This window comes from Podarcis tiliguerta (assembly GCF_965153285.1).
Source record: "Podarcis tiliguerta genome assembly, chromosome: 13".
Lineage (NCBI taxonomy): Eukaryota > Metazoa > Chordata > Lepidosauria > Squamata > Lacertidae > Podarcis > Podarcis tiliguerta.
The window spans coordinates 41,116,413-41,140,103 of record NC_139546.1 but is presented as its reverse complement, the minus strand read 5'-3'; the positions used below and the strand labels follow the sequence as shown (position 1 = coordinate 41,140,103).

Sequence of the window (23,691 nt, the reverse complement as noted above, 5' to 3'; positions counted from 1 at the left end):
TTTGATCATTCCACGGATGTAATAAATGAGTGGCTTAGTTCTTACACAAGCTCTTCAGGCAGTGCTGGTGGGGGTTCCTCAGTGAATGTTGCTGCAGACGAGATGAAGCCACCATGGGAAACAATGCCACCAATGAGGAACTCTCCTGGCTGATGATACATGTGAAGTGGATTGTGTGGACCTTGGAGCCTACATTTTGCTACGTGAGCCTGACATACATTATAAGAAATCAGTTCCAGCAGCAAGAACACTAAAACAAACATTCTCACTAAAAATCCAACTGTTTGTTCTACACAGAACCCATGATTTCTCAAGCAATATTATAATTAGCTTCTCCAGTTTAAAATTGTATCATTTGAATGGTAGTAACGCCTCCTGAGATGATGCAATCTGTGAGTATGTAAGAACAGACTTGTGGATCCCAGACCCTATTTAAATCATTCTGGTTAATTTGGGTATCTTTTATCTTTTTGCAAGTGCCCACTGAAAGCCCACAGGGTTTTTTGAGAAGCAGCAGATTTAATTATAGCCCTCTTAATAACCAATCTGGAATATAGTTATTTATTCAATGCTTGTGAACCCCTGTGGAATTGCAGAAGAAAATGTGTTTGTGACAGATTCAGAACTGTTGTGTTTAATTCCCTTTCAGTGGATAATAATAAATATTGGTGATGTTAGAAGTTCATAATAGAAGACCTTGTAAACAATGGAGACTCCAAAATGTAGTACGGTGCTGTCAGCATCTAGAAATTTGACTGAGTGGACCTGGATCCACATCAACCATGTGGCAATGACCCCTCACCACTTTTCCAGGGGGCGACAGTTGCATTTCCTCACTCTCAGCCTCCTTCCCCGATGGCCTAGGCACACAAATTTGCTGGCCTTTGGAGGGGAATTCTCCTTGGCCGGTGGATCTCAAAAGGGAGGGGTCTTTCCAATCCAAAAGGCTCCATGAATGGGCCACTCACTGGTGCCTCCTGGAGGGCAGTGCCTTGCTGGCTGTAGCTATTGGCTGCTGTCTCGTCTGGCCTGGCAGTGAGGCTTAAATAAACAAACATGGCCCAAATACATGGTGACCACAGTGAGGTGAGAGATGCATGTCGAGGCAGCCTTGGTGGTCTCTTCATAGGGACCCTGGGAGCAGATTGTGTAGAGAATGAATCCATATGAGATGAGCAGGCCAATAAAAGAAACTAGTGACAAAATTCCACTGTTGGTGACCATGATGACCTCCAAGGGATTTGTGTCAATGCAAGCCAACTTGATGACTCTGGAGAGGTTGAGATGGTGCCCCATGCCCTCCTGTATGACTACATTTATAGTGGCTTAGGTAACTCTCTCCTAATTCTGTCAGCCTATGTCAACTGGTACCGTAGGGAGAAAGAGGATTCTTGAAATCTCTCAGACCCCACAGTTCATCCACACCCAGGTGAGGGGGTCAAGATTCCCAAAGATGCCGAGCCTGACTTTCCAGGCTTTGGGGTGAATTTTAAGTCAGTGTTCACCTTCATTCAGTGATGCTGATGTCTCTGGCTTCTTCTGCAAACTTCTGCATTTTATTTTTAAAATATGTATTCTGCTTCACTTCCACTAGGGCAGGGGTTGGGGATGTGTGGCACTCCAGATGTTGAGGGATTCCAAAATCCACCAACCCCAGTCAGTATGGGAAATGGTCAGCAATGATGATGGCTGTAGTCTAGCAATATCTGGAGGGCTATAGGCTTGCCATCCCTGCACTAGGGGGATTGAAAGCAGATAACAAGAAAGGAAATAATATGTTTTACTGTGTTAAAGCGGCTGGGGAACACAGCCAGATGGGTGGGTTATAAATAACAAAATTATTACTATCATTATCATTATTATTAGTTATACTTCCTTCCATTCCTATCTCCATTTGAATACCTGTACCTTCTGCAAGGGGGGGGGGGACGTAATCTTACAGATACTCATTAACAAGCATAGTTATCTTGCTGTATAACAGTACAGATGTCTATGCACAAATAAGTGTTTTAAGATTTAATGGGCCTTACTCCCAGAGAAGGGAGTACAAGCTGGCAATGTAGGCTCTGGTTTATGGTTGAAACTAAGAGAAAGCAGTGGCTTTGTGCCCTTAAGAGCTGTATAACAGGAGGTATAATTCAGAGGTTAAGCCTGGATTCCAGAAAGCTGAGGTCCATTAAGGGAATACAGATGCAATCTGAAGATTCTCTTGCCTCTTTGATTCCACTTTCAATCTGATTAAACTCTGGTTTACTTGTATTCTCCATTCATCATGGTTAGGTCTAATCAATTTTATCTGCTCATCAAACATTTGCTGAAGGATGCCAATAGTCAGTGGAAAGTCCAAGAATATACTTGCCACAAATACAATACATATTTGTATTAAGAATATAGTGTTCTGGTCCATCACTTGTGTTGGTGAAAATAAAGCTTTTCAGTTGTGGCTTTGTTGAATGCTTTTCCCAGTGAACTGTGCATGGTTCTTTGTTGCCATCCTTTCCAAGCACCAGGGCAGAAATCATTCACACTTTCTTATCTAGTTCTCTGAATTTCACCAAGGAGACCTGATTCAGACAAAATCTTGGGGGGAGGGAACCCAATTCAATGGGGCGTAAATTATTTCACGGTACATAGATACTATATAGAACTCAATGCCATAGGAAAGAAGGGTGGAGACAGGGCAATTGCTTTTGGATATGGCTTGAAGCTTTAATCTCACTGTAAACAAGTGGTACAGTGACAATAAAGTATTTCTATTTCCCACAGGAATCTACTTGGTCAGTGTGAGTATACGCTGCCATACGAGATGGGCCATTGGCCCGACTCAAGAGGATCATCTTACATTTCTACAATCTTGAGTATGGATAGGTTGATGATGAAATCTGACTGTGAGCAGTACAGAACAAGAGACCATAAATGAATACTCAAATATTCCATGGCCTGCAATAGTATAGTTTCACATTATGCCGAAAGCTGTGAGAATTAAGGCTAGATACAGATATGCTTACATGTATATTTTGACAAGAATTGCTCTGAGTCTTCTTGTCAACACATGCTACAAGAGAATAATGTATGTGTAAATGTATAATTGTTTTCCTCAAAGCAAATAAGTCAATTTTACAGAGGAAATTTCAACTATGGGAATTTGGAGTCTAGAAAACATTGTACAATTGTAAAATTGTAAAAGGGAGCAGGAGAACTTATATTTCCAAATATTCTAATGTAAACACAGAGGAAAACACAAAATACAGCAGATGACAGGTTTCTCATTTCTTTAATTTTTCTTCCTTATTAGCTGTTCCCTTTTGTTCAGCTCAGGTCTCAGAACGATTATGTAACATTTGGGGAAGAAGATGCAGCCCAGCAACCCACCACCGGAGGCTAAGATGGAGAAGATCTCCACAGCTACCATATATTTTCCCTTGGTGCTCAGGTAGGAAGGAATAAAGGACAGCCAAACACTGCAGAAGACCAACATGCTGAAGGTGATGAACTTGGCTTCGTTGAAACTGTCTGGTAACTTCCTGGCAAGGAAAGCCACAGCAAAACTTACAGTTGCCAGGCAGCTCATGTAGATGAGGACACAGTAAAACATGGCCACAGACCCTTCATTACATTCTAGTATAATTTCTTCTGTTATTGAGTGCATGTCCACATCTGGGTATGGGGGAGAGGTTGCCAGCCACACAGTACATATCCCTGCTTGGACTATGGAGCAGAAAAGGAGAATGGAGTGGCCTAGTCCTTTCCCCACCCATTTCCTCATCCTGGATTCTGGTTTTGTAGCCATGAAGGCCAAAACCACCGTGAAGGTTTTTGCCAGGACACAAGAAACAGCGGTTGAGAAGATGATGCCAAAAGCTGTTTGACGGAGGAGGCACGTGACCTTCTCAGGTCGGCCAATGAAGAGCAATGCACAAAGGAAGCAGAGCAGGAGAGAGATGAGGAGAGCGTAGGTGAGGTTTCGGTTGTTTGCAATGACAATGGGTGTGTCATGGTGTTTCAAAAATGTACCTAGTACCAAAGTTGTGATCAAGGAGAGGGAAAGAGAGAAACAGGCTAAACTGATGGCCAAAGGTTCTTCATAAGACAAGAAGCTTATATCCTTGGGCAGACATGCGTCACGGTTCCTGCTTGGATAGTCTTTGTCTGGGCATTTATTACAGTCATTCATATCTGGGGGGAAACAAATATATTAGGTCATAGATTTCAGTTTAGTGAAATGTTTACTTTCTGTCTGAGAGGAAAAGACCTCTGTTTAAATCAAAGCACATGTTTAGTACCGTCTTATGCTATGTAATGTGATATTGTTGCAATCTAAGCTTTCTCTATGTCATGGATATGGCACTAAACCACATGAGACCTTGAGGGGGAAAGTACAGTGGTACCTTGGGTTACATACGCTTCAGGTTACACACGCTTCAGGTTACAGACTCCGCTAACCCAAAAATAATAACTCGTGTTAAGAACTTTCCTTCAGGATAAGAACAGAAATCGCAAGGCTGCGGAGTGGCGGCAGCAGAAGGCCCCATTAGCTAAACTCGTGCTTCAGATTAAGAACAGTTTCAGGTTAAGAACCGACCTCCGGAACAAATTAAGTATGTAACCACAGGTACCACTGTGGTCCAAAATATTTAATTCTGCACAGAAGGTTCAACTGGGGATAACTAACCTAACTAACCTAAAACAACTAAATGTCACACAAAGGGTTCAAAACAGTTTTATATGTTTGGCACAAATTCCACACATTCCATTTAGTTTAAATTTCCTATCCAATTGAACCGCTTTGCTTCCCTCACCCCATTTCCTCTTAAGGCACTTTGTTGTCTCCTTATGATTGGTCCAAATTACAAACAGTGTGAGCATGCATACTAACTCCCAGTTTAAACAAAGAAGCTTCCTCGTGGTCTGCTAAAATTTTATGGCAGGATTAGTTTCCACGTCAGTATTTTATTTCACTCTAGTTACCGTGAATAGTCTGACCACAGTCTGAGCATGCTCGTTATGTCAAAACATTATATGGTATAATTCTCTGTATTTAATTACTACAGTATTCTTGAATTTAATTGGTTCAGAGCTATGTGGTCCTGTAAGTGCTACAGCCAGTGCCATTGCCATCTGAATGTTTATTCACATTAGCCAGGGTGCAGCCTGTTTAAGTCAGAAGGAGTGGCAAGGCCCCCTCTAGATATGCTCAGGACGCAAGGTAGAAACGTGCAAAGAGAAAGGCATGCTTGGCAAATCCACACCATGATCAACTCTCATCTAGAAACCAATATCCCCATTGTGGAAGGACATGTGGATCCAGAATTTGCCTCCAAAGTCACTTACAGACTCATTGTTAAAACTGTGTTTAAGGAAGAAAATCTTACTTGGCTATGAGTAATCGAAGAAGCAGAAGTGGGATCATTTTTAAGGGTGCTCCTGGTTGCGGTCAGGCCCCCAACCTGGTTTCCCCCCCCCGGCCTGGGCAGAGTGATGCCATCATGCCAGGGTAGCACCACGATCACCCCAGCTTCTTGACCAATCATTTTTCTGTGGGGCGATGGTGGGGGGATATAAAAGCTGCAGCGTGAGGCGTGTCAGGAACCTGCTTCACACTGCTGAACACCCCCCCCCTTTATTTTATGTGTCCTCTGGCCTTACTTTGGACTTTGGTTGGTCACCTGTCTTGGGCGGGGAGCCGGGTAGGAATCTTTGCTTTTGGCAGATTGGCAATGGCCACTTGGCTTTCGCCTACCTCTTAGCAATCGTCACAACTTTGTAAGGTTTGGCGGTTAGGCATTGGCTCATTGCTTTGTGGGGGAGGGGAAGTCAGCCATCTCCTGCCCCTCCATTGGCCAAGGGTATTCTGTTAAAGGAATCCAGGGCCTGGTTTATCCTTACTGACTTCCTGCAAAAGGGGCAGGAGTCTGATATGGTCTTCTGCCAATTCCTATGCCAATACCACTCACATTTCTGTAATCAATATAGTTGTGGCCTATAATTTTGCCCAATAACATTAAACCAAAATTATGTGTCCGTGTGAATTTTATTCACCTTGCCACACAAGAAGAAGAAGAAGAAGAAGAAGAAGAAGAAGAAGAAGAAGAAGAAGAAGAAGAAGAAGAAGAAGGAGAAGAACCACATACCATCCAACTACTCTGAATGCATGGTCATTCTCATTTGATTAGCATATTTAAACTATATGAAAGGCAATGATCAGAAAAAGGCAGGATCACATATACAGTAGATTATCTTTTTTGAAAAGTAAACTCAGCCGTCCTTACAACACCTTTCAATTATTAGTGCTGAGTCTGGATCTATTTAATCTATTTATTCTTCCTACCTTCCTGGATTGCAATCTTCCCCTCTGCACATGGGATGCAATCGTAGCAGCAAGGTGGCTGTCCCTCCTTCACTTTCTTGCTGGATCCTGGAAGACATTTCTCAGTACAGAGAGAAAGAGGCCGAGTCTATTCCGTAAATGAAAGAGCAGAAGGGTCAGCAAGAGAACAATGAGTTTGGAAATCTTCATGTTCCTGGGCCCCTCTCTACGTTACTAAGCTGATTCAGCATTCCAACAATATGTAGAATGGCTATTTTTTTTAGTAGTAGTAATGTTTGAAGTGATGTCATACTCCCTCTATTGTTCTGGGATGTGTAGGTGTTGTGATTACATAGCAGTTCCCCACATTTAGCAAGATAGGCAAAATCTTGGGGCTTATCTATCCTCTTTTCTTCAGTTAAAAATCAGTATTTTATAATTGTTAAGAAATATTTATAAAATATTTCTAAACATAATAAGATAAATTAAAATATTTGCCTTTATTCCTTGAGTGACTTCTAGCAGTAAGCTTTTGGCTCTTAATCTGGTACTTGGATGAAGAAGAAGTGTTTGGATTTCATATCCCACTTTATCACTACCTGAAGGAGTCTCAAAGTGGCTAACATTCTCCTTTCCCTTCCTCCCCCACAACAAAAACTCTGTGAGGTGAGTGAGGCTGAGAGACCCCAGAGAAGGGTGACTAGCCCAAGGCCACCCAGCAGCTGCATGTGGAGGAGTGGGATCACCGAACTGGCTCTCTGTACGCATTGGTCATGTTCTACACAGGAACATGCAGTTTAAAGGAGAGTGAGTAGACCTGCAGGTGAATGGTCATTGCGTAGGTAATATTGAATTTCTTTGGAATTATCTAATAGTGTGGTCCTACCTGATTAAACCAACTGTGCCATGTTATGGCATCTTCATCAAAGATGAATGATTGGTCTTGAGAAGTTTGCGGATCTATCCTCCCAACGCTCACTCTGTGCAAACTTTGGTTGGAGAATATTATCCAATTGACAATATCTAAGCTAGATACCACCTCTCCATTCCGGTTGATGAAGACCACATCTCCTGCCGTATTGTTAAATGAGATACTTCTCAGAAAGTGATGGAGCTAGATTGAAAACAGAAAAAGCACGTTTGTAAAAGGCTGCAGTTCTAATACATGGCTAAGGTATCTTTATCCTGTGGGCAGGACCTACAGCAATTGGTGTGTGCTGATTAATTCAACTGTGAGTGAAGCTGATTAAGCTTCCGGGAGTGATCTCCCCCCCCCTCCAGTCTTTCTTTCTCCTACCCCACTTCTTTTCCTCTCTCCCTCTTCATCTCAGGAGACACAACAGTGGTTTGCAACTACCTGGCCTTAGCGAGGATTTAGTGTATATGGGATAGAGAGAATGCTGACCATCTCTCTTGCCCATGACTACTGCTTGTTATCTGTGAATACAGTGGCATTTCAGTGATCTCCAAACTACTGTCATACAAAACCGTTTTTTCTCTGAGAGGAGTGAGCAAACTGACAACATTTTGGAAGCCCATACTTTATCAGAGAATAACAGGTTTCTTCAAGTTGAGGATGCTTAGCCTATTACCTGCCAAAACTGTGGATTCAGATTCTTCACTCTCCCTCTGTATGCCATTCCTCTGTGCCTGAGTCTGGATGTGGACATGACATGTAAAGCATGGGCCATGGCATATACAGCATTGTGGATACTGTAACTGTGGCCTGTCATGCTCATTTCAAAAAATGATCCAGGAAGGTTCTCCAGCTTCTCTTCTCCGGTGCAAATATTCCCCTCCACCCCGTCTGAAGTGATATCTGGGAATACACATCCAAAGGCCTGTTGCCAGAAGTCCCTGATAAAACCGTCCCCATCTGTGCTGGAAGGGTTTCTGTGAACAACATACTGATGAAATCCTGGTGGGTTTCTAAAGTGAATTTCAAAGGATATAGCACCACTGAATACTCCTGAATCCCAATTCCTTTGAAAGACAAATGATGCAAACTCAACTTGGGCTGTTATTATCCATACTTTACTTTTTATATTGTATGTCATGTCATCATGTTCTGATAGGTATGGAAGCCATCTAAAAGTTGCCATGGAATAAGATTCTCCATAGGCAACTATTATATTAGCTGTGCTGCTAAAAATTTTATGATTTATACTTGCCCCCTGTTGTAGAATGCCATTCATTTCAGAAATAAAACTTAAAGTGGGGACTTTTTCCAGGAATGCAAAGCAGACACCAGTCTTGGTAAATATTGGGGAAATGGTTTGCAGAAATCTTTCTCCATTCTCATTGTCTGTTGCAATGACTCCAATCCACGTCCACCTGAAATGCAGAAGCAAAGAGAGAATTCCCTCATACTGAAGGGCTTCTGAGGCTGCCATCTGGTAGAAGGGAAGCCCTGGGCTTTTATCATTCATCACTGGAGCAGAGCCATAAATGAGCTAAAAAGTAAATGGAAGAATAGAAGAGACAAAGTAGATTCCTTTCGCAGTATTCATATGAATTATGTTAGTCAAATATGCCCTTTGCTAATGTTTCAGGGTTTGTTTGCCTCTCTCTCACTTTTACAAAAGACACATATGCAGATGAGCTGAAAACTGGGATCATCTCCCTTTTCTCATTTTTAAACCTTTGATTTGATGCCTGGAAAGGGAACTGTGTATGTTTTATATTATTTTTATGAATCTTTTTAACACATTGATGTCTGGAGCAGGGCATTGTGTCTACTTCACTTAAAAACAAAGAAAAGTTTTTTTATGTTATTGCAAAATTTGGCAGGGTCTTATACAATGGATAAAACTGAATGGGGGAACATACCATGCCCCCAACAGCAGATTTTATCTGGTTTTGTCAGAATTGCAACTTGGGTTAGATGCACATTTCTTCTCTGGAGCTTCGTCTTTCTTCTTCATGATGCACATGCCCCATCACACAGCAAAACTGTGTTGATTCTTCTCAGACTTTATTTACGAACATTTATTTCACTTGTGAATCAGCTGCTATCTACTATTACTTTTCTCCTGCGGAACTGGATTCTATCTGCAATTTCCCATAACTTCCTTGTGTCTTTCATTATGTCAGGTGTGCTAAAGAGGAATAGTTATTGTACTGGCTCCTACTTCTAAGGTTTTTTTAGCTGTAACCCTTTCCCCCACTTCCCCAGCTACATATTTGACATGCCCTCCTCACTATTTTTTCCATTGGCACCTAAAATCTTATTGCTTTTATCCAGTAAGCAATTATCCCTCTCCCTCAGCAACTCATTTCAGATACCCTCCTAACTAAGCAGAAAATGATGCATAATGATAAACTGTTGCCTTTGGCATATACTGTAAGTGATCTAAATGTGTGTGTAAGACAGGGAAAGTTACATATTTTTTCAGGTTGCAACCTTCCCCTTTATTCAGGTTTGTCTGTTTGTTTCCTTATATTACAATTATGTACCATCTTTCTTTTCCAAGGATCTCAAGGTGGTGTACATGATTCTCCTTGCAATTTCATCTTCACCCGGAACTGATGCTGAGGAACCTCTTCCTCTACGCAAGCTATAGAGGTATAGAGGTATTGTACATAGGTGTCCTACCTGTGGAATCTTATAGATATCCAAAACAGTGGCCACATAAAAGGAGATTTCAGAATCCAGTCCCCCAATGACCCCAGCCAGATTATTCTCAACATCACATATATAGTTAGGGACAAATTTCTTCACAATGGATAAAAGCAGCAGTGTGGCAAGATATGTGCTCCTTGCACTGATATAGCTGTCATATAAGTGGAAGCCCAAGGTGATATTGGGTAGGATGTGAGGGTCTTCATTTATCTCCTTGACTGCAAATGCCAAGGCCACAATGTGCTGGTAACCCTTAGGCACCACCCTAGAATGAGAGTTGCAAACTCTGTCAGCAGTAACTTCAAGAGATGTATCCTTTTACACAGTAGTTAATCATATTGAATCAGTGGGTTAACTCTAAATTAATTCTACTATTGAATAGCCCTTATAAATAGGAGATTCTCTCTCATGTTTAGTTGAAATCTCCTCTCTTGTAACTTGAAGAAGCTGATTTTTGTCCTAACCTTCGGAGCAAGAGAAAACACGTGTGTTCCATCTTCCTGGTGACAGCCCTTGAGATATTTGAAAATGGCTATCATTCCTCCCCTCAGCCTCACCATAGCTAAGCATATCAAACTCCCTCAACCATTCCTCATAAGGCTTGGTTTCCAGACCATCTTTGTTGCCCTCCTCTGCACATGTTTCAGCTTGCTAATACGTATCCATCTTAATTTGTGTTGATCATTACTGGATACAGAACTCCAGGTGACCAAGGGAGAATAGAGTAGTACTAGTACTTCCTTTGATCAGGACACTATACTTCTGTTTATGCAGATCCCTTGAAGCTTTCCTACTACTGGGAAGCCATCTGTTCCTCATCTTATTTTTCTGCATTTGTCCCTACTGGAATTCATGTTACTTTTGTCCCAAATTTCTAATCGTTTAAGGTAAATAGTATCTAGAGCAGGGATTGCTAATGTGGGGCCCATGGGACGTCTTGCCGTACACACCATAGGTCTTTTTCTGACAAAGTCTCTGGTCTCTCCCTGCAGTGACCTCATTTTCGTGAGTCAGTGATGCTCACTGGAATTCACTGAATTCTATACTTCATAATAAGTACCTTTCAGTGCTTAAACAAACCTTAGCCTAGATCAGAAAATGAAACATTCAGCTTCAGAACAGGTTTCTAAAAATTCATTCTTACTAACACTCTAGTAGTTCAGATAAAGTTTATCAAAATTTGCTGTTCAAAAGGCCTCTCTCAGACACATACATACATACATTTCAATACATTTATATTCATTTCTCTATCCAGAAATGGGAATTTCTCCTTTATTCCCTTAATTCACAAGAGATTCCTTCCAATTTTTTTGCACCAGCATAAGTCCCATTCATATCTAAAGTGGATTTCCCCAGGTAAAAGGGTAAATGTTTGTTGCCTCACTCATTCTGAGGCTGCAACTCTAGGATTGATCATTCCTTTGATGTAATGAAATAATAATAATAATAATAATAATAATAATAATAATAATAATAAATTTTATTTATATGCCGCCCTCCCCAGCCGAAGCCGGGCTCAGGGCGGCTAACAACAATCAAATAATCAAATAATCAAATAATCCAACATTCTAAAAACATTTCATTATAAAAATTAATTAAAATCAAATTAATGGTAACCCTTAAGCAAAATTCTGTGCAGGTTGCCAGAGGAAGGAGTCAGGCTGGGCCCTGACCAAAGGCCTGGTGGAACAACTCTGTCTTGCAGGCCTTGCAGAAAGATGTCAGGTCCTGCAGGGCCCTAGTCTCTTGTAACAGAGCGTTCCACCAGATTGGAGCCACAGCCGAGAAAGCCCTGGCTCTAGTTGAGGCCAGCCTAACCTCACTGAGGCCTGGGACCTTCAGGATGTTTTTATTTGCAGACCGTAGGTTCCTCTGTGGGGCATACCAGGAGAGGCGGTCCCGTAGGTACGAGGGTCCTAGGCCGTGTAGGGCTTTAAAGGTTAAAACCAGCACCTTAAACCTGATCCTGTACTCCACCGGGAGCCAGTGCAGCTGGTATAGTACCCGATGAATGTCATCTCGCAGCGAAGACCCCATAAGGAGTCTCGCCACGGCATTCTGCACCCGCTGGAGTTTCTGGGTCAGTCTCAAGGGCAGCCCCACGTAGAGCGAGTTACAATAATCCAGTCTGGAGGTGACCGTCGTGTGGATCACAGTGGCTAGGTCAGGGCGAGAGAGGTAAGGAGCCAACTGCTTAGCTTGGCGGAGATGAAAAAATGCTGCCTTTGTTATAGCTGTAATCTGCGCCTCCATAGAGAGGGAGGTATCGAAGATTACACCCAAACTCTTAACGGACGGTACTGCCATTAATTGCACCCCCGCAAGAGATGGGAGTTGCCCCCCCAATCCCATATCGTTCCGTCCCAGCCAGAGGACCTCTGTCTTCGAAGGATTTAACTTCAACCGGCTTCCACGTAACCATCCAGCCACAGCTTCCAAATATCTGGTCAGTGTGTCTGGGGCCGAGTCAGGATGGCCATCCATCAACAGATAGAGTTGGGTGTCATCACCATACTGATGGCAACCCAGCCCAAAACTCCGGACAAGCTGGGCGTTGGGGCGCATAAAGATGTTAAAAAGCATCGGGGAGAGTATCGCACCCTGAGGCACTCCACACACCAAGGAGTGGCGCGATGACAATTCCCCCCCAAGCGCCACCCTCTGTCCCCAACCAGAGAGAAACGAGCGCAGCCATTGAAGGACTGTGCCCTGTATCCCCACGGCGGCAAGGCTGTGGTCCAGGAGTTTGTGATCGACCATGTCGAAGGCTGCTGACAGGTCTAGAAGAATCAGCAGCCCCGACCCGCCTCGATCCAGCTGCCTGCGGAGATCATCTGTTAGGGCGACCAGAGCCGTCTCGGTCCCATGACCAGCACGGAAGCCAGACTGGAATGGATCCAGAGCTGATGTTTCATCCAGAAACCTACCAAGCTGTTTAGCAACCACTCTCTCAATCACCTTACCCAGGAATGGAAGATTCGAAACCGGGTGGTAATTGGATAGATCTAAGGGATCTAATGGTGTTTTCTTTAAGAGCGGTTGCACCACTGCCTCCTTCAATTCCCCTGGAAATATCCCGGTGCCAAGGGACAAATTGATGATATCCCCAGGGGGGCCCGCACCTCGTCTGGACATGCTCTAATCAGCCAAGACGGGCACGGGTCAAGAGGGCAGGTGGTGGGCTTTCCAGCTCGGAGGAGTCTGTCCACATCGGCTGGGGATATCCAGTCAAAGTGGTCCAATACTGGACCCGAGGACAGTCGAGGTGCCTCCAGTTCTTTTATTATATCCAAATTGGCAGGGAGGTCATGGCGGAGCAACAGGACCTTCTCCGCAAAAAAGCTCGCAAATGCCTCACAGCTCTGTGTCAGATTGTTATTTAAATTTGGCAGTCCTTCAAGGGACGTTAAAGACCTAATTATGCTAAATAATTATGCCGGGCGAGAGCTAGCGGATGCAATGGAGGCTGAGAAGTAAGACTTCTTAGGGGCCTTCACTGCCATCTCATAGGTTTTCATAAAAACCCTATAAGATGTTCTTGAGGCTCCGTCACGGGCACCCCACCATACTCGCTCTGGCCGTCTGAGGTCCCGCTTCATTTTCCGAAGCTCCTCGGTAAACCAGGGAGCCCGGTTTCTGCGGAGTCGCAGAGGGCGCTTAGGTGCGATCTCATCGATGGCTGCCAGGAGCTGGATATTCCAGCCCTCAACAAACTCAGTCAATGAGTCGCCAGGGGGAGCAAGGTCCTGCAAGGCTTGACGGAATCTATCAGGGTCCATTAGCCTCTGTGGGCAAGCCCAAATCGGCTCGCCACCTAAGCAGGGTGGGGGTGGAAAGTCAATCCTGGCTTTCAGAGCGTAGTGATCAGACCATGGCACCTTCATCGAAGGAGACATGATCACATCTATACCTACGCCAAAGATCAAATCCAGCGTGTGGCCTGCTTGATGTGTGGGGCCTGAAACAAACTGGGAGAGCCCTAGTGTCGCCATGGAAGACACCAGGTCCAGAGCCTGTGAGGAGGGAGTGGCATCAGCATGGATGTTGAAGTCCCCCAATACCAATAGGTTAGGGAACTCCAAGGCCCAGCCGACCACCGCCTCCAGCAGGCCTGACAGGGTGGCTGCTGGTGCGCTAGGTGGCCGGTACACCAGCCAGACAGCCAAGCTCACCTCGGAGCCCCACACTAGGCCAACACATTCAATGCTGGGGATCGATGGCGATGGTAGAGCCCTGAAAGAACAATCTTCCCGGATTAATAATGCCACCCCTCCCCCCCGGCCCACAGTGTGTGACTGGTGGAGGACAGAGAAACCCGGGGGCGCCATCTCTCGTAAGGTAACAGTTTCCCCTACGCGCACCCAGGTCTCCGTCACACAAGCCAGGTCGACCCCCTGCGAGGTAAAGAAATCCCGCAGAGTGGCGGTTTTATTGCCTATAGACCTGGCATTGCACAACACCAGTGACGGAGGTGAGTAATCCTTGCTTACCCTACCCTCGTCCCTCAGGATGGGGCGCAGATTGGAAGGGGTACAAGCATATCCGTATCTTGATCCCCTTCGCCTATAACATCTGCCCCCACCTCCATACCTCCCTCGCCCCTCCACGGTAGCAATCCCAAGCCTCATACAAGCCTCCATTTACATAATAGAAAAACAAAACAAACCAAAAACAATTATACCTAAACAAAACCAATCCCCACCCCAAACCACAATAAAACGGAACAAAATAAAAATACATAGATAAACACCACTGTTCACAGTGGTACAACAAAGTAAAAAGTAAAAACACCTTTAAAACACTTTAAAATATATAAAAACATGAGTGGCTTAGTTCTTACACAAGCTCTTCAGGCAGTGCTGGTGGGGGTTCCTTAGTGAATGTTGCTGGAGAGGAGAAGAATCCACCATGGGAAACAATGCCACCAATGAGGAACTCTCCTGGCTGATGATACATGTGAAGTGGACGGTGTGGACTTTGGAGCTTGCATTTTGCTATGTGAGCCTGACATACATTGTAAGAAATCAGTTCCAGCAGCAAGAATACTAAAACCACCATTCTCAATACAAAGGCAACTGTCTGTTCTACATGGAACCCATGATTTCTCTGGCAATATTATAATTAGTTTCTCCAAAATAACAATTGTCTCATTTGAACGGTAGTTACGTTTCCTGAGACGATGCAATCTTGGAGGATGTAAGATCAGACTTGTGGATCCCACACCCTATTTAAATTATTCTGGATAATGTTAGTATCCTTTCCATTACTTTTGCAAGTTGGCCTTGAAAGTCCAGAGGGATTTTTGAGCAGCAGCAGATTTAATTATAGCCCTGTTGATAACCAAGCTGGAATTTAGTTATTTATTCAATGCTTGTGAACCCCTGTGGAATTGCTGAAGAAAATGTGTTTGTCACATATTCGGAACTATTGTGTTAAATTCCCTTTCAGTGGATAATAAGGGACTAGTGGTGTATTGGTGAAGTTAGAAGTTCATAATAGAAAACCTTGTAAACAATGGGGTCTCCAACATGTAGTACAGTGTTTTCAGCATCTTGAAATTTGACTGAGTGGACCTTCTTCGGTTGACCTGCTTCCATAAATCTCTTTTTGATAGATTTATTGATCTCTTGCTCACCATCCAGCACGCTTCCCCCTGCGTCCCTCTGCAGATTGTAAAACAATCAGCAAAGTAGCACAGCAGAGCGTGTGATGATAGAGCACTTCCCAAGACGTTGCTTCTGTTTTAAAGTCACTTTATTGTCCCAAAAAACAAATATTTACAGAACAAAACCCCCATCTGTATGGAGCTGCATGTTTCTGCCTCTCTCTTCAGAGTTGCGCAGTTACAGACTGCTGCTTTCGATTTCCACTGAACTCACACAGCATTCCAAACTGCTTCTGTCACATCCTGGCTTACTTCCCTGGTAAGCCCTTCCCCTCAGTCTCGAGGCACAGAAGGTTAACCCTTCACTACACCCAACAGACCTGGATCCACATCACCCATGTGGCAATGACCCCTCACCACTTTTCCAGGGGGCGACAGTTGTGTTCCATCACTCTCAGCCTCCTTCCCCGATGGCCTAGGCACACACATTTGCTGGCCTTTGGAGGGGAATTCTCCTTGGCCAGTGGATATCAAAGGGGAGGGGTCTTTCCAACCCAAAAGGCACCATAAATGGGCCAGTCAGTGGTGCCTCCTGGAACGCCATGCCTTGCTGGCTGTGGCTATTGGCTGCTGCCTTGTCTGGCCTGGCAGTGAGGCTTAAAAGGGTGGTTGCAGGAGGCTCTCGCAGCACGGCTGGGTGAAGAGCGACAACCTCCCACCCTCCATTTTTACTTCCATTCACAATTCAGGTCAATTAATTTTCGTGCTTGTAAAATGTATTTTCCTTTTTCCGGTCATGATCTAACATAGCTTTTCTTCCTAAGTGTCATTCCATTTAACCACTTCATTTTTCTTCTTCCTGCTGACCTTGTTGTGGTTTCCAACAGTTGCCATATTTGGAGCTGGGAAGGAATTTGCCTGTAGACAAATTGGCCGTAGGTTTTGCCTTCATTGTAGCAAAACTTCAAAACTTTTGTGGTTAAGCCATTGGGTGTAATCCCAGTCTTCAAGCGTTGGGTGAAGTAGCGCCTCACCAAGTACCGAATGAGTGATGTATTCTGGGTACCCCATTAGCTCTACCTGCACCCAAAATTACCTTATACAATCAGGAGAGGGAAAAACCTCTCCTTATTCACTTCTCCTTATTCACTTTTTCCACCATGTGTAAATGCATTGAAACAGTGAATTAAATAACTGACCATTCTGAGACAGGCAAAATCAGCTGCTAGAGGTGGCTACGTCATGCTGTCTAATGGTGGGGATGGCCCTGAGTGGAAACCTGCACAGAAAGCCTTGCTGAAAGGCTTCTAACTGCAGCCTTTAACTCCTCCTTCTTCAGAGAATAGCTGGTTGGGTTTTGCAAGGGGGTGACACAGATATGGAAGACAGAAAACACTTTATCGATCATGAACCGGGTTGATGGATGCAGGTAAATAAACAAACAGGGCCCAAATAAATGGTGACCACAATGAGGTGAGAGGTGCATGTGGAGGCAGCCTTGGTAGTTCCTTCAGAGGGACCCTGGGAGCAGATTGTTTAGAGAATGAATCCATATGAGATGAGCAGGCCAATAAAAGAAACTAGTGACAAAATTCCACTGTTGGTGACCATCATGACTTCCAAGGGATTTGTGTCCATGCAAGCCAGCTTGATGACCATGGAGAGGTCCCAGAAGAAGCTGTCCACTTGATTTGGCCCACAGAAAGGCACATTAATGATGAAACCCAATTGCACAGTGCCATGGAGGAGCCCACCAAGCCTATGAGGCAAGGAAAAGTGCCATGCAATGAGGCTGGCTAATGAGGCATAATGGAGGGGATGGGAAATTGCCACATACCGGTCAATTGCCATGTCTACCAGCAGGAACATCTTGCAGCCTACAAACACATGGAGAAAGAATATTTGTGCCATGCACCTCTGGAAGGAGATGATCTGATGTTGGGCAAGGAAATCCAAGAGAGATCTTGGGATGGCAAAGGAGGATAGGCAGAGGTCCAGGAAAGCCAAGTGACCTAGCAGAAAGAACATGGGTGAATCTGAAAGACAGTGATCCTGGAAAATGGCTGAGAAAATGAGAGCGTTGCTGATAAAAGTCTGCAGAATTAGCATGGTGTGGTCAGCATCTTGGAATTTGGCTGAGTGGACCTGGATTCACAACAGCCATGTGGTATGTGTGCAATGACTCTTGTCTGTTCTGAGGTATTACAGTTGTGTCCCCTTACTCTAAGCCTCCTTCCCCAATGGCCTGGGCACAGACGTTTGCCCACACCCCAATGGACAAATGCCTGGATTATAGAAAGCTGAGGTCCGTTATGGGAATACACATACAACCTGAAGTCTCTCTGTCCTCTTTGATTCCACTTTCAATCTGATTAAGCTCTGGTTTACTTGTATTCTCCATTCATCATGGTTAGGTCTAATCAATTTTATCTACTCATCAAACATTTGCTGAAGGATGCCAACAGTCAGTGGAAAGTCCAACAATATACTTGCCACAAATATAATACATATTTGTATTAAGAATATAGCGTTCTGGTCCATCACTTGTGTTGGTGAAAATAAAACTTTTCAGTTGTGGCTTTGTCGTATGCTTTGCCCAGTGAACTGTGCATGGTTCTTTGCTGCCATCTTTTCCAAGCACCAGGGCAGAAATCATTCACACTTTCTTATCTAGTTCTATGAATTTCACCAAGGAGACATGATTCAGACAATATCTTGGGGGGAGGGAACCCAATTCAATGGGGGGAATGTTATTTCACAGTACATAGATAATCTATAGAACTCACTGCCATAGGAAACAATGGTGGAGACAGTGCATTTGCTTTTGGATATGCCTGGAAGGTTTAATCTCACTGTAAACAAGTGGTACAGTGACAATAAGTTATTTCTATTTCCCACAGGAATCTAGTTGGTCAGTGTGAGTACAGGCTGCCTTATGAGATGGGCCATTGATCTGATTCAAGAGGATCATCTTACATCTCTATGATCTTGAGTATGGATAGGTTGACGATGAAATCAGACTGTGAGCAGTACAGAACAAGAGACCATAAATGAATACTCAAATATTCCGTGGCCTGCAATAGTACAATTTTGTATATCCCATTATGCTAAAAGCTGTGAGACAAGTTTGATCATTGAGAATTAAGGCTAGATACAGATTTGTTTACATGTATATTTTGATAAGAATTGTTCTGAATCTCCTTCTCAACACATGCTACAAGAGAATAATGTATGTGGAAATGTATGGTTGTTTTCCTCAAAGCAAGTAAGTCAATTTTACAATGAATTTTCAACTATGGAAATTTGAACCCTAGAAAAAAATATATAAGGCAGCAGCTGAACATATATTTCCAAATGTTCTACACACAGAGAAAAACACAAAATACCAGAAATGACAGGTTTATTATTTCTTTAATTTTTCTTCCTTATTAGCTGTTCCCTATTGTTCAGCTCAGGCCTCAAAATGATTATATAACATTTGGGGAAGAAGATGCAACCCAGCAACCCACCACCGGAGGCTAAGATGGAGAAGATCTCCACAGCTACCATATATTTTCCCTTGGTGCTCAGGTAGGAGGGAATAAAGGACAGCCAAACACTGCAGAAGACCAACATGCTGAAAGTGATGAACTTGGCTTCGTTGAAACTGTCTGGTAACTTCCTGGCGAGGAAAGCCACAGCAAAACTTACAGTGGCCAGGCAACTCATGTAGATGAGGACACAGTAAAACATTGTTACAGAACCCTCATTACATTCTAGTATAATTTCTTCTGTCATTGAGTGCATGTCCACATCTGGGTATGGGGGAGAGGTTGCCAGCCACACAGTACATATGCCTGCTTGGACCATGGAGCAGAAAAGGAGAATGGAGTGGCCTAGTCCTTTCCCCACCCATTTCCTCATCCTGGATTCTGGTTTTGTAGCCATGAAGGCCAAAACCACCATGAAGGTTTTTGCCAGGACACAAGAAACAGCAGTTGAGAAGATGATGGCAAAAGCTGGTTGCCGGAGGAGACACGTGACCTTCTCAGGTCGGCCAATGAAGAGCAATGCACAAAGGAAGCAGAGCAGGAGAGAGATGAGGAGAGTGTAGGTGAGGTTTCGGTTGTTTGCAATGACAATGCTTGTGTCGTGGTGCTTCATAAATATACTTAGTATCAGGGCTGTGAACAAGGAAAGGAACAGAGAGAAAGAGGCTAAACTGATGCCCAAAGGTTCTTCATAAGACAAGAAGGTGATATCCTTGGGTAAACATGCATCTCGGTTCTTGCTTGGATAGTCATTGTCAGGACATTTATTGCAGTCATTCATATCTGGTGGGAAAGAAATATATTAGGTCATACATTTCAGTTTGGTGAAATGTTTACTTTCTGTCTGAGAAAGTAATGCTAAGTACTGAGTCTGGATCTATTTAACCTATTTATTTCTCCTACCATACTGGTTTGCAATCTTCCCCTCTGCACATGGGATGCAATCGTAGCAGCAAGGTGGCTGTCCCTCCTTCACTTTCTTGCTGGATCCTGGAAGACATGTCTCAGTACAGAGAGAAAGAGGCCGAGTCTATTATGTAAATGAAAGAGCAGAAGGATCAGCAAGAGAACAATGAGTTTGGAAATCTTCATGTTCCTGGGTCCCTCTCTATGTTACTAAGCTGAGTCAGCCTTTCAGCAATATTTAGAATGGCTATTTTTTTTAGTAGTAGTAATGGGTGAAGTGATTTCACACTCCCTCTATTGTTCTGGGATGTGTAGGTGTTATGATTACATAGCAGTTCCCCACTTTTTAGCAAGAAAGGGAAAATCTTGGGGCTTATCTATCCTCTTTTCTTCAGTTTAAAATCATTATTTTATAATTGTTAAGAAATATTTATAAATATAATAAAAAATATATTTTCCTTTATTCTTTGAGGGACTTCTAGAAGTAAGCTTTTGCCTCTCAATCTGGTACTTGGATTCTTTTGTCATATTCTGCACAGTAACATGCAGTTGAAAAGACAGTGAATAGACCTGCAGGTGAATGACCATTCTTTATGCAACACTGAATCTCTTTGGAATTCTCTAATAAAACGGTCCTACCTGATTAAACCAACTGTTCCATGTTATGGCATCTTCATCAAGGATGAATGATTGGTCTGGAGGAGCCTGTGGATCTATCCTCCCAATGCTCACTCTTTGCAAACTTTGGTTGGAGAATATAATCCAATTGACAATATCCAACCTGGATACCACCTCCCCTTTCTGGTTGATGAAGACCACATCTCCTGCAGAATTGTTAAATGAGATACTTCTCAGAAAGTGATGGAGCTAGATTGAATATATAAAAGGCAATTGTTTGGAAATGGCTGCAGTTCTATTACAGAACTGAGGTATCTTTTTCATGCGGGGAGGACCTACAGCAAGTGGTAGGTGGTGATACAGTCAACTGTGAGTGGAGTCAGGTCCAAGGATGGAGAGAACACCAATTTTTTCTCTCCCACATCCCTCACTTCGTTTTAACAACCTTTCTTTATCTCCTCCTCCCCACACCACTTTCCCTTAGTCCCTGTTCATCTCAGGAGACACCACAGTGGTGTGCAACCACATGCTCCGAGGGAGGATTTTGTGCATATGGGATAAAGAGAATGCTAAACATCTCTCTCGATCATTACCGCTGCTTCTTATCTGTGAATGTAGTAACATATTAGTGGTCTGCAAAGTTCTACCATGGAAGTGATTTTCCTTGTCTGAGATGAATGAGCAAGTTGACAACATTTTGGAAACGCATATCTTGTGGGGGAATAACAGGCCTCTTCCAGTTGAGGATGTTTAGCCTATTACCTGCCAAAACTGTTGATTCTGATTCTTCCCTCTCCCGCCATACATTTCTCTGTGCCTGAATCTGGATGTGGACATGGCATGTAAAGCATGGGCCATGGCGTAGACAGCACTGTGGATGCTGTAACTGTGGCCTGTCATGCTCATTTCAAAAAATATTCCAGGAAGGCTCTCCAGCTTCTCTTCTCCGGTGCAAATATTCCCCTCCACCTTGTCTGAAGTCATATCTGGGAACACACATTCAAAGGCCTGTTGCCAGAAGTCCCTGATAAAACCATCCCCATCTGTGCTGGAAGGGTTTCTGTGCAGAACATACTGATGAAATCCTGGTGGGTTTCTGAAGTGAATCTCAAAGGATATAGCACCATTGAATACTCCTGAATCCCAGTTCTTTTGAATGACAAATGAAGTGAACTCAACATGGGCAGTTGTTATCCATACTTTACTTTTTATATTGTATGTCATGTCATCATGTTCTGATAGGTATGGAAGCCATCTAAAAGTTGCCATGGAATAAGATTCTCCATAGGCAACTATTACATTAGCTGTGCTGCTAAACATTTTATGGATTATACTTGTCCCCTGTTGTAGCATGCCATTTATTTCAGAAATAAAACTTAAAGTGGGGACTTTTTCCAGGAATGCAAAGCAGACACCACTCTTGGTAAATATTGGGGAAATGGTTTGCACAAATCTTTCTCCGTTTTCATTGTCAATTGCAATGACTCCAATCCACGTCCACCTGAAATGCAGAAGCAAAGAGAGAATTCCCTCATACTGAAGGGCTTCTGAGGCTGCCATCTGGTAGAAGGGAAGCCCTGGGCTTTTATCATTCATCACTGGAGAGGAGCCATAAATGAGCTAAAAAGTAAATGGAAGAATAGAAGAGACAAAGTAGATTCCTTTCGCAGTATTCATATACATTATGTGGTGAACCCTGTTAGTCAAATATGCCCTTTGCTAAGAGAAGACAGAAAGTAGATTCCTTTCACAGTACAGTGGTACCTCAGGTTAAGAACTTAATTCGTTCCAGTGGTCCTTACTTAACCTGAAACTGTTCTTAACCTGAAGCACCACTTTAGCTAATGGGGTCTCCTGCTGCCCCCGTGCCACCGGAGCACGATTTCTGTTCTCATCCTGAAGCAAATTACTTAACCTGAAGCACTATTTCTGGGTTAGCGGAGTCTGTAACCTGAAGCGTATGTAACCCGAGGTACCACTGTATTCATAATTGTTATGTGGTGAACCCTGTTAGTCAAATATGCCCTTTGCCAATCTTTAAGAGTTTGTGTGGCTCTCTCTCACATATACTAAAGAAAAACATGCAGATTAGCTGAAAACTGGGATCATCTCCCATTTGTGGTTTGAAAATTATTGCTTTGCTGAATGGAGAGGGGCACTGTGTCAGTTTTTTATTATTTTTATGGATCTTGTTAACACATTGATGACTGAAGCAGAGAATTGTGTTAACTTCACTTAAAAACAAACAAACATTTCAAATGTCATTGCAAAATTTGGCAGGGTCTTGTACAATGGATAAAACTGAATGGGAGAACATACCATGCCTCAAACAGCAGATTACCTAGACATTATCTGGGTTTGTCAGAATTGCAAATTGGGTTAGATGCACATTTCTTCTCTGGAGCTTCGTCTTTCTTCTTCATGATGCACATGCCCCATCACACAGCAAAACTGTGCAGATTCTTCTCAGACTTTATTTATAAACATTTATTTCACTAGTGAATCAGCTGCTAACTACTATTACTGTTCTTCTGCAGTACTGGATTGTATCTGTAATTTCCCATAACTTTACTGTGTCTTTAATTATGTTGGGTGTGCTAAAGAGGAATAGTTATTGTCCTGGCTCCTACCTGTAAGGTTATTTTAGCTATAAGCAATTCCCCCCCTTTACTCAGCAGCTCAATTCAGATACCCTCCTAACTAAGCAGAAAATGATGCATAACCAAAAACTGCTGGTGAGAGAGAAGCCCACTCTCCCATCAGTGGCATTTGTTATATAATGTAAGTGATCTCAATGTGTGTGTAAGACAGGGGAGAGTTACATTTTTTTTTTTTTTAGGTATTGCAACCTTCCCCTTTATTCAGGTTTGTCTGTCTTTGTTTGCTTATATTACAATTATGTACCACCTTTATTTTCCAAGGATCTCAAGGTGGTGTACATGGTTGTCCTTCCAATTTCATCTTCACCTGGAACTGATTCCGAGGAACCTGCCTCTTCCTCTATGCAAGCTAATAGAGGTATTGTACATAGGTGTCTTACCTGTGGAATCTTATAGATATCCAAAACAGTGGCCACATAAAAGGAGATTTCAGAATCCAGTCC

General features: G+C 43.2%; 2 protein-coding genes across 2 annotated transcripts; both read right to left on the bottom strand.

The window, feature by feature from the left end:
• Window positions 1–3,274: 3,274 nt before the first annotated feature.
• Window positions 3,275–8,754, bottom strand: LOC310662998 (vomeronasal type-2 receptor 26-like; the record flags this gene model as incomplete). The annotated part of the gene is made up of 4 exons (XM_083410465.1): window positions 7,900–8,754; window positions 7,194–7,421; window positions 6,329–6,455; window positions 3,275–4,176 (listed from the first exon to the last, which is right to left on the bottom strand). The coding sequence occupies exons 1-4, from the start codon at window positions 8,734–8,736 to the stop codon at window positions 3,275–3,277; spliced, it is 2,094 nt and encodes a 697-aa protein (XP_083266591.1). The 5' UTR covers window positions 8,737–8,754.
• Window positions 8,755–18,945: 10,191 nt separating this feature from the next.
• On the bottom strand, window positions 18,946–22,202 carry LOC310662990 (vomeronasal type-2 receptor 26-like; the record flags this gene model as incomplete). Its single annotated transcript, XM_083410449.1, has 4 exons — window positions 21,351–22,202; window positions 20,610–20,837; window positions 19,968–20,094; window positions 18,946–19,847 (listed from the first exon to the last, which is right to left on the bottom strand). Exons 1-4 carry the CDS (start codon window positions 22,182–22,184, stop codon window positions 18,946–18,948), a joined length of 2,091 nt encoding a protein of 696 aa, XP_083266575.1. The 5' UTR covers window positions 22,185–22,202.
• Between the last annotated feature and the right edge of the window lie 1,489 nt (window positions 22,203–23,691).